This window comes from Ursus maritimus, unplaced genomic scaffold, assembly GCF_017311325.1.
Source record: "Ursus maritimus isolate PB19 unplaced genomic scaffold, ASM1731132v1 scaffold_12, whole genome shotgun sequence".
In the NCBI taxonomy this organism is placed as follows: domain Eukaryota; kingdom Metazoa; phylum Chordata; class Mammalia; order Carnivora; family Ursidae; genus Ursus; species Ursus maritimus.
In genome coordinates, this window is record NW_024423564.1 from 35,131,030 (window position 1) to 35,143,185 (window position 12,156).

At 37.3% G+C, this 12,156-nt stretch overlaps 1 protein-coding gene across 1 annotated transcript in view; it reads right to left on the bottom strand.

Annotated features, from left to right (window-relative positions):
* PRKACB (protein kinase cAMP-activated catalytic subunit beta) overlaps window positions 1–10,968 on the bottom strand; it is a 123,052-nt gene extending 112,084 nt beyond the window's left edge. The window contains exon 1 of the mRNA XM_040627101.1: window positions 10,700–10,968. Within this exon, the coding sequence (XP_040483035.1) occupies window positions 10,700–10,745 (46 nt within the window). The 5' untranslated portion in view covers window positions 10,746–10,968. The remainder of the gene's footprint in view (window positions 1–10,699) is intronic.
* Window positions 10,969–12,156: the final 1,188 nt, after the last annotated feature.

Consider the following 12,156-nt stretch of genomic DNA (forward strand, 5'->3'; position numbering starts at 1 on the left):
TTTATACTGCCCTTTAATGTGGTTTTCTCTAGCAGTACTTAGCTCTTAGCTGAAAGCACTGAGAAAGCAAATAGTTGAGCTTATCAATTAGATTTTTGTCAGAAAGATGTGTTAAATAGACAAAAGTGCAATGGATCTTGGGGACCATGTAATCCAAACTGGTGAAGAAGGAAAATGAAGAAATGAGAGACACGATGGACAAATGGATGAGAGATTCTGATGAAGAATAATAGTGAGAATATTTAAAGAGCAAAGAAAAAGGAGAGGATGTTGTGATCAGAAAATGGCATGCGTACATTAGTGATTCTAGAGCGTTAATAAATATGACAAGATTCTTGGCGAGACTGGCTATTTGAAATGAAGTGAACAGAAGGGGACAGGAGATAATGTGGTCAAGGAACTGAGATGCAATGGTAAGGAATGGGTCATCCACATAGAATTTGAAGCCACCTTTAAGTGCAGGGCTTAGAGTATAGAGAAAGAATGTGAGCCAGGTACCAAAGTTTTTGATGAATGAAGAGAAGTGAACGAGAGATTGGTAAATGAAAGCAACAAGGATGGGAACATAGTAGTATAGCTTAATAGGATAGGCCTTGTATTGGTCCTGTTTGGGCTGCTGTAACAAAATACCATAGACAGGGTGATTCATAAATGAAATTTATTTCTCACAGTTCTGAAGACTGAAAGTTCAAAATTAAGGTGCCGGCAGATTGTCTGGGAAGAGCCCACTTCTTCACTGACAGCCATCTTCTCACAGTAATCTCATCTGTCAGAGGGGGCAAGGGAGCTCTCTTGGGCCTCTCTTATAGGGGCACTAATCTCATTCATGAAGGCTCTGTCCTCATAATCTAATCACATCCAAAAGGTTGCACCTTTTAATATTATCACCTTGGGGGATAGGATTTCAACATATGAACTTTGGGGAGACACAAACATTCAGACTACAGCAGGCCTCAAATGAGCAGGGATTTTTCAAGAAGTTGGGAGCCTAAGAGTTTTTCCTAATCCAATGTCTTTCTACCTGAAGCCTGAGATCAATCTCTCCGTACCAATTAAAAGTGATACAATTTTGACATATAAATGTCAAATTACTATATGCTAAATAAGAAGAGAGGGGAAGAGGTATCCTCTTATCAAGAAAATCAACTAACAGGCCTAAATAGTCAATATGCTGCACAGAAAGTACCTGCCAACTGAGGGGAGAGATGGGGAGTAAACATTTCTACAAGAGGCTTGAATTTTTTATCCATTTAACTATCTAGGATTTTAGTTTCCACTATGAGCTAGGAACTGTGCCAAATTTTAGGGATTAAAACACTAAACAAGATAGATACTATCTCTGCCCTTACAGATCACAATGCACAGTCAGAGAAACAGCTGAGAAATCAATATTAGTGTAAGTGCTATAATCACAAATGTAAACATCTCCAAAAGGGACTCAAAGCCAGTTTCTATTTCAGTAAGTTACAGTCTATCTCCCAAGATGATCTCAGAAATTCTATACTTATTCTTATATAAACTTCTATGTTGTATTTGCACTCTAGTATCAATCTTATGATAAAAGGTATCACTGTAAATTCTATCATAAATATCTGTATGTATCTGTCTCCCAGCTTAAAATGGGAACCAAGTCTAATTTTTACTCACATATTTGCATTTGTGGACTAGCACAGAGTCTGGTACACAGTAGGCACTCAATAAATACTGATTGAAAATGACTAAAGGATTGAATGAATGACAAATAAATGACTCTTCTGTCTCTGTCATTCTACCAGATGAACTATGGCTTACTTAGTAACTTCAAGACTATAGCCTAAAGAGGGATTCATATTCTTCTCCAGTTTAACCTTTCATGGCTCCCACTCAGCTAGGAAGCTCCTCCTTGGATTAGAGGGGCTAAATTATTAGCAGAACTAGTTCCTACAAAAGAAGCTAAGTAATACCTGTACAATCATGTTCTCTTCAGTTTGTGGCTCACAGACAGTGGTCTGCTGATGCTATATGGTCATCTACTTAGGAATAAGTAATACAGAAACTGAATACTCATTTTATAACTAGGACTCTAAAGTGAGATCTCAAGACAATATCTTTAAATTTTGAGGACAAAGTCCAGATGGAGAATACAGATTTGCCAAGGACTTAAGGTTTAGATTCAACAGTTATTTTACAAGAAAACAAAAATTTCAAAAGCCATTGAAAAGTTAATGTTATATGAATAGTAGGCACCAGGGAATACAATCTTAAATCATGGCCATAAAACCTGGGACTTTTTACCTTGTAAATAGCAAGTCAGATAAGATACAACATCTACACTGGATTTTCTAAAGCAGCTCTAATGTCAAATGTGCTAGTGTATCATTCATCATTGTGAATTGTCAATTAGTGCATTTCTCTCTTTAAAAGAGTCCCAAATTTGATTCAGAAAATAATCCGCATAGATACAGAACTTATTGAATCTAATTTACATGACAACCAAAAAGTTAAAAACCAAATTATTACTATAGGAAACATCCTATACTATGCTTCCTACAAAATTCTCATATTTATGCTTTTACTTATTTAAAACTTCCAAATAAATATGAGCTACATAAAGGCAACTCTTTATCTCCCATCCCCAATTAAATAAATAAATAAATAAATAAAATTAAACAACTGGATGAATTATAAGATTAAAAATTTAAGCTATATCTCCATATCATTTAAGCAATTCAAGCTATAACTCTATATCAGGGGAAACGATTTATTATGTGCATTACAGTAATAAACCTCAATAGTAAGAAAAACGTTTATCTGTTAATACTGATGACTTTTTCAGAAGTTGGTAAGGAGCTGAAGGGGTTATTAGACCTATAAAAAGAGTAAAAAAAGCATTCAAACTTTCTAGCAATTTTTAAGTTGCTAAAAATATTAGCTGAATTTATAAGCACAAATGTTTTACCTTTAAACATAAATGATTAAAAAGCAGTTAAATATATTTATTCTCTAAGACTAGTTTATCAAGGTGTTGCTGTATTTTATTTGCTCTACAACTAGCTTTTATAAGTTTTGAGGAAAATCCCATGAGTTCTAGTATTTCAAATTTAGGTGAACAATCCCAGATTTTCTGTCAAAGCTACTTGATCTATACATTTCAATCATGTAACCATAACCGTTCTAGTTTGAAAAGTTCTTTTTGTTTGTTTGTTTGTTTATTCTCATACAATAGACCTTCCATTCTTTTCCCCTATTAGCTGCCTCTGATCTTAACTTTCCCTGGTTCTGCATCATACAAAACATCACAACTGGGGCACTTGGGTGGCATTTGGTTAAGCATCTGACTTCAGCTCAGGTCATGATCTCGGGGTCCTGGGATAGAGCCCTGAGTTGGTCTCTGTGCTAGCTGGGAGCCTGGCTTCTCCCTCTCTTTCTGCCCCTCTCCCCCAGTGTGCACACTCTCTCTTTCTCTCTCCCCACCCCCAAGTAAATAAAGTCTTTAAAGAAATAAAAAAAAAAATCATAAAAAGACATCCAACTACACATAGTATGTTAAGGGTTTTATCTTCGTAGTAAAATGCTTTATGTTTTATTTCCAATACATTCCTCTGATAACCAACATTTAAATGATCCCTTTACCTGTAATAGAACATGAGAATATCTTCAAAGATTAATATAGTGATTGATAAATTTGTTTCCTAGGTCAAAATTCTTTAAGTACAGGTAAAAAGTTTTTCCCTAAATATAGTACCTTATATGTGCTCACATTGAGGCTCATTTGCCACTTCTCTACCCACATAATTTTGTAAGAACCTTCTACAATTTATCCCCAAGTCTTGGTACTTTTTAAATGTACATTCTTTCTCTTAATAAATATACTGGAATCATTGGATTATAAAACTGGAAAAGACCACAGCCTCATTATCAAATCCATCCTTCTCAATTTTACAGTATAGCTTGGAGACATTAAAACAAACACTTGTTCAAAGTGAAGTAATAGAAAGTATTAGAAAACAGAATCTAGATTTTTCTTATTCTAAGTTCATGTTCTTACTATTAAATTATATCCCAACTTTTTAATATCTATTTGAAAGCACTCTAGGGGAAGAAAACTGATATTTACTTAGTAAAATATATTGGTTCTGTATTTTACATTTTCTTTCTACTATTACACATGGCTCTACAAAGCTCAACAGCTTACAGAAAGCATACTTTTATTAAGAAAGCAATATTTTATCTGATTGTAAATTATCATGTTTCTTCAAAAGTTACACCATTTTCACCAGTGCTTTAGCTTTTACTCTTTTCAAAACAAAAAAGCTAAGCTTTTAGAAGCCATAGGAATTATGTCAGATGCTGTAGTTCTATAGTTTCTAAACAGCTGGCCTTAAAAAGGGGAGCAAAATGAGGATGTTACATGGCACAGATCTCCTGACCATCCAAGGTCATTTTCTCCCCATGGCTGGGAGAATTAAAGACTATAATACACATATAAAACAACCAATCATATATCATTTTTCACAGAATTGCCATAGGCACTTTGAGTTCAATATGCCCCCCAATTCTGCTCCTCGCCTTGTATTCATTTCCTGACTCTATTACTGGCACCACAATACATCCACTAAGGCACAGAAGCTAGAAACTTGGTGTTATTCCCAAATCCTCTTTTTCCTCATTCTCCAAGTACAGTTTGCTCATTTTTGTTTTCCAAAGCTATCAAATTTCAGATTTTTTCCTGCATCCCTACCTCTACCACCTTGATTCAGACCCTCAAAGTCCCTTACTTGCATGAGACTTCTAATTGATCTTTCTGCCTCTATGCCACTTGTTCCACAGTGACTCATCTTCATATTACCACCAAAGTGAGCTCTCTAAAACTCAAATTTGATCATTTCTCTCCCTTATTACAAAGTCTACAATAGCTCCCTAATATCTATGGGATAAAATTCAGAATCTTTCCATTACATGGCCTCTGTCCATTTCTTCAGTCTTATCTTTCATTACACAATTTCCCCTCTTCCCTACCACAATTCTATCCTCTATCCTCTATCAGTTAGTCATAATGGACAACTTACCTTCCTTTTATTGTACACCCCATTTTGTTTCACTCTGCATCTTTGCTCACCGTGTTCCTCCTACTCAGAACACACTTCCCCCTGTAATCCCGCTGTTGAACCTTTACCATTTTCAATACTCAACTCAGAGCTCATCTCTTCTTTGAAGTCCATTTTGAATCTCACCCTCCCCATGCCAGTGGAAATGACCATACTTTCTATTGGTTTCCCCACTGAGCTTTTATGAAAGTATTTGTAACAGTCCCCCCCCCCATTAATTTGTTGACAAGTATATCTCCCCTTTCTAGAATGCAGGCACTCTGGTACCGTGTCATATTCAATCTTTACTCCCATAGATTTGCATAGAGTCCATCACATATTAGGAACTCAATTGTGTGGAATGAATGAATGAGCCAACAAAGAAAATAACCATATAGGATACTCCTGAAGGAATATTTTTGAATTAAAATACTCAAAATAATTCCGTACTGACCATGGTATATTTACTCCCATAAATCCCACATTTTTGTATTTAACATACTTTTCTTCATTAAAAACTTAAAATTTATTCCTCTGAAAAAATCTGGGCCACATATGTGTAGTAACATTAATATCATTTAGATATACAACTGTAAATAACACTAATTGTTTAATTTTATTAATTTAATGGAATATCAAAATGATTTATGGTCAACTCCTGACTATCTGAAGGATTTTAATAACTATCCTGGCTTACCTAGGATCTTTTCATGTGCTGCTTCTGCCACTCAGCTATGGCTTACTTTTCTAAGCTGGCTTTCATGTCTTTAAGTATCCTGCTGCCCACAATGAAAAGCAACAACCTGTCCATATCCTAAGTGAAGGACACTGACCAGAAGAATGGAAAAAATGGCTCCTGAACATGAGATGATTTTATGCATTAGATGATCTACACAAAATGAATTACAAAATCATGTAACTGGATGAGATAATATGTATTTATTATTTAAATAGTGTTGCTGTTTGTTATGACCTTCTTTTTCTTTTTCAAAATTTTTAACTCAAAAACTATTCCCAACTACTTCTGTCAATCTAGTAAATTGGAACAAATATCTGCTACTGATTTTCCTTCAAAAATATCTGATAAATAAAATCTTTAAAGACATGAGTAAGATATGAGATCATTAAATTTTTCCTAATCAACATTCAAATCTACAAAAACTTTCAATAAAAATATTTTTCACTGAGATTAAGTATTAAAAACTAAGAAAAAAATAATTCTAGTAGAACCCAATAGAGAAATTAACTTCGTAGTTAACTTTACAGATTATACACAAATTACTATAGTAATCTGTTCACTAAATTTGTAAAGGCTTATTCAGAGGAAATGGTTTAGAAATAAAGTTAATTCCTAGTATGAGGAAAGATAAATCCAGCATTCTGTTCATCGACACATACTTGTGAGAATCTAAATTACCAAGATGATGAAAAGATGGGTTGGCATTTTTATTACATATAAAGACAGCTATGTTCTAAACTGTGCTGTCCAATATACCAAACATTAATAGCCACATTTAAGTTAAAAATTCAGTATCTCAGCTGCCCTGGTCACATTTCAACTGCTCAAGAGCCACATACAGTTAGTGCCTACTACATTAGACAATACAGAAATATTTCCACCACAGCAGAAAGTCTGACTGGATAGTACTACTCTAAACCATAATGCAAATTCCTAAATACTTTTAAAAATGGCAATACAAGTTTAAATAGTAATGTTTTGATTGGCTATTTATCAGAAAGGGAAAGTATACATTAACAAATGAGAAAAATAATTAAATGCAAATAGCAATGAAGGGTTTAAGTATATAAATTAATTTATATGGCTTAATTTGAAATTACACCATATCAAATCTGAAAAAATTTTCAAGATAATTTAATCCTTCATCCTCATTTTACAGATGAGGAAACTGAATCTAGAGAACAGTACAAGAAAAAATAACTTTCTCATTTAAGATACTTAATAAATACAAATGAAGTCACTATTAAAAACAACCAAAATTTCCTATAATTGATAATAAACTGAAACAAAGTGAAGTCTAAGCTATTCTGTGTGTCTTAGAATCAGTTTTCCTATTGGATATACATAGGCTGTTTGCACAGTTGTTAGGATTTTGGGTCTGGGTTAAGCTGCCTAGATTCAAATGTTGCTCCTTGACTTCCTAGCTATACGAATTCAAGCAAGTCATTCAGGCTCTCTGAGCCTCCATTTCCTCATTTATAAAATGGAAAAATAATTAAACTACTTCACAGGTTTGGAAAGATTAAGTGAAATTATACAAGCAAACTACACAGATAACCTGGTTCATAGTAGGCCCTCCAAAAATGCAAGTTGTTATGAAACTTGGGTTTTGGTTGAACCTAGTCTACTGGCGACTTTCTTTGATTAATTTCTATTCACCTTCATGTTCTTAAGACAGAGAGATACTTTGGAAAACATTCAAAGATCATAACGTAAACACTAGGTTACATTGTGGCTCTACCTCTTACAGTCACAGGAGAATCTGCATCCAAATCTCTACCAGCACTTCACTCATTGGCCTCAACACCTTTGCCATGAAAGTGTAATACAAAGCCCCACAGGCAACATGTGGGGTCTAATTAAAAAAAAAAAAAAAAAAGAAATAAACCACAAAAAAGCCTTCCAATGTTAAAATGGTGGCATGTGTTTTTTATGTTGGTGACTGTGGGTAAAGTAAGAAGTGGGAGACTGGATAAGTAAAACAATTTTGAATGACAAGAGTTTATAACTTCTCAGAGAATTATATACACATATATTTAAAATTTATGCTTCTGTTGATTAGTGGAAGTTTAAGTAACTACACTCAAATTTTGAAATATATATTTTTGAGAGTAAGTTTTTAAAAATACACAGAACAGTTGGTATGTAACGGTAAGAGATGCTCTTTCAGTAAGTCTTAAGATATATCAATACAATTTCCTAGTTCACTATGGTAGGAAAATAGGTACCCAACTTAATGTTACCTCCAGAAAGTATGGAGATGAGAATGGCATCTCCAAGTCCTACCCTGGAAAATGTTTCATTCAAAGAGTAGACAGATTTCAACAGAATCAACAGAGGCGCCAAATGGTCAAAGCTTCATTCTTCTGGAATATTTTTATAACGAAGTTCCAGAGTCACCTTATGAGGCATGATCCTAACCAAACCTCAAATCTCAATCAACCTTATACATTTAAATCATTATTTCAAATCAAACATTTTCCTATTGGTAGTTTTCACAGTTCTAACTTCACTTTTCATAATACTAGCATTTATCATATTTTGCTCTTCAGTTAACTTTTATAAGTACATTTTCTCTCTTACACTAGGTAGCAGATTTCTTGAGCTTTTACTTAGAGTTTCCAAATGAAACTAATACACTGCAGACATTTTGAAAATATATGTATTAATTGATTATTTCATGAGGCAAAATGGAGTCGGAGCACCAGATTCTATTCCTTACTCTGGTATCACTAATAATCTGATCTCAACATCAGCTTCTTCAAAGGTCAGGCTCTTTAGCTTTGAAATGGAATGATTATACAGGCTGATCTCTAAGATTATTTATATTTCTAAAAGTTTATGCTGTTATGTATCAACTGAAATTTAAATAACCACATTCAAATTTTGAAAGGCATATATTTTCAAGAATAATTTTTTTTAAATACATAAAACAGGTTTGTAATGGCAAGAGCTGTCCTTTCACTGAGTTTTAAGAGATATTAATAAACTTTCCTTATTCACTGTGGAACAGTAGCAACACACACCTGATAACACTGCTCCAGATGACATTACGAAGTGATTGACACATGGCATTTCTAATAACTGTCCCTATGAGATATTGCTTGCTATTTTATCACTTCACAACATTTATTCAAACTACTACACTGACCTTCAGTTTCCATAAATAAACTTACATAAAAAGCTGCCTAACATACTTATTACATAGGCTGTCACTAATAGTTAAAGTTCAGGAAAGAATTTATTCATAGGGATAATTTAAATATTTTTAGGTAAACATTTAAAGTTTCCATTCTGTTTTCTGTAAATATTCCAAGATTATCCCATAGTTCTGAGCTTCAACTCAGTACTGTCTCGGGGAGAATTAGTTTGATAACTTAATAATGGAAATATATAGATCAGAGAAGAGTCTCCTATCATTATTAAAAACAGAAACACTGTACAGACCAGTACTTGCTAATGAAAATCACTGATATGATTCAATTACCAAGCACACTCTTTTGTAACACAATTAACACATGTTTTACCTTTAATTTAAGAGGAAAAATGATAACTCCTCAGACACAAATAATTCTTTACACTTTCCACATTCCAATACTTTCTGTATAGTTACTATATTTGTGCAGTTAAAAAAGAAAAGATAACCAAGTTCTACCTCTACATTGGCTTTTTATAATTTCCCTATCACATACTAAAGTATGGTCATTGATAATTTGTATGATAGTATATCAAACTTTCCTGGAACTCCGAAAATTAACACCAAAACCTCACTGGTGAAACATAAACCATATAATCTGATCTCATTACTCACATTAAACAAAATGAATGACTAAATCTTTCCAAATTGATTCTGCTTTGTTGATACAGAAAAAAAAAAAAAAGCTATTTCCTTCAAGCTAAGTTACAAAATTAACCTAAGACATGTTACAAACATAGAAACATTAAAAGATACTAATTACACAAACTGAAACAAATCATCTGGCATTTCCTCAAGTGCTAAAATGTCATTTACTCCTGGTGACATAACAAATACCATTTGTTGTCTTATTCCGAATTATAAAATCTGAGATGAACCTGACAAAGGCACATCAATTTTTCTTCACAACCATCCTGATTGATTGATCGATTGAACTATACAAAAATTCAATTTGCATGATTTTTTACTATTTGGTGTAAAGTGTAGGGTGTCTGCACTTTCAGCTGTCAGAAGAAATTCACCCTATTCTGGAAGCACTTCAACTCCCAGTGACCTTTAAGTTTTACAGACACTCTAGGAGATTCTTGAAATGTATCAAGAAAAGGCAAACCTGCCTTGCTTTTTTTTCATGGATAAAGTTGCAGTTTATTCTTCTTATACCTTCCATTCCTAATCTGAAGAGATGCAGGGTCTCTAAAACATAGCTGCTTACTCGGAATTAACCTTACCTGCAGAGAGCCAGACTAGCAGCCCCTTACCCTGTGGTAAGATTGGGCTGGACCCAAGTGATGGAGGGAAAAGAGCCAACTCTGCCCACAGCACTACCTGTGGCTCCCAAAGAGGAGGTCGGGGGTAGGGGAAGCGAGGGTTGGGATGGTACAAAGGACTTCTTTATCCGGACCATATTTGGGGAATTGTTCTAGCGAGTGCGTCCCCTCGCTCTAAAGAGAAAGAGAATCTCGGGGAACACTCTTCTCCCTCGATTTCTCCATCCGGCCCTTAGCGCTCGGCGGGGGGGGGGGGGGCGGAGGCTGTGGAGGAGGAAGGCAGCTGGTCCCCAGGGCCCCCATGAGCAGCTCTCGGAGACCGCTGCGAGGCCTGGACCATGCCCGCGGCCTCGGGGCTCCGACCCGCAGGGGTGGTCGATGCCCCGCGCCCGCCAGCCCGGAGGGTACCCAGACCCGGCCCTTGACTCACCGCTCTCCACCTCGCTGCCTTTCTTGGCGGTCGCCGCGTTCCCCATGACTGGGGCGGTGAAAAGAAGGGGTCAGGGAGGGGAAGGGGGGCCGGGGCCGTCCCCGCCACTCCACAGGCTGAGGCAAGTCCCGCTTCTGCACCGGTCAAAGCGGTGAGTGCTCCCGGCGCTGGCACCCTGAGTCCGGGCGGGAAGACCGGGCCGGTTCGGAGGGCAGGGGTTCAGCCAACTCCTCAGCCCGGGAGGCAGCAGCTGTAGCAGCCGCAGCGGTGGTGGCGGCGGCGGCCGGCAGACACTCCCCTTTCCCCCGCCCCGCCCCCCTTACTCGCCCCCCCTCCCAGGCCCGGGTCTTTCTCCGCGGGCGGGCGCGCGCGCCGGAAGTGACGTATTGTCCGGGACGAGGGCGGCTCGGTGAGGGGGCCGGGTCGGGGGCGTCTGAATGGGGTAACCCTGACAGGTACCTCCGCGGCCCGCTGAGCTGACGTGTTGTCGCCCGGGATTGAGCTCGTGTGCTCATCTCTGAGATATGGGAGGCGGCGTGAGAACCGTTAGCTTCGAGGAACCCGTCGTCTCTTAGCCTGGAGTCCCACATGTCCTGGAGCGGGGCCGCGGGAGGCCCCGTAGGGGCTCGGTTGCTTTCTTTGTGCACCGTATCCCTGCGGCTCCTCATTCAAAGGTTGCCTTCTCCAGACTGGCCCGGGAGAACCGCACGTGCGTGTAGATCACATGCGAGGGGAACCCGCTAGTTCTTGCTTCTGGCGGGGGCAGACTGGTCAGCCTGTGCCACGGAAGCAGCCTCGTCCCAAATCTCGATTGTGGGTTGGAGCCTCTCTTTACTTCGAAGATTCAGGTATTCACTGAGCCCGTGACCACGTTGTTCTCCCGGTTCTCAGGCATCAGTCTCAAGCCCTTTGATGTTTCCAGTGCGGTTTTCATTCGCCGCGATTTTGTGGGATCACTCAAGGTTTTATCAGACATTCTAGGTGGAGATAAGGAAAATATTATTTCTGCATAATGTCTCTTGATGCGAGGCATTGTATTGTATTTAGCAGCTTTCTGTGTAGATGTTAAAATAAATGCGTTCCCAATTGGTAATTGAGTTTTATTAATATACATAGAGCACTGAATATACTTAGAGCACTTGAATTTTCAAATAGCTTTATTTATCGGATGATTTATGTGGCACTGTAATATTTTTTGTTGCATGTTCCCTTGAACTTTGCTCTGTGAGCATTTGTTCCAAACCTAGTGCAGAAAGTCTGTTACTTCCTGAGAGCGAGACCACATAAACTTATTTTGTGTCCCCCAAGGCACCAGACCTGGCACAGTAGGGTTTAATGGACACCTGCTGACTTTGAAAGTAAACTAAGGAAATTTTTCAGAACTTTTTAAAAAAATATTTTTCATTACTGACAAAAATGGAGTGCTAACTGAAGAAGTTCTCAGTAAACTTTTACTA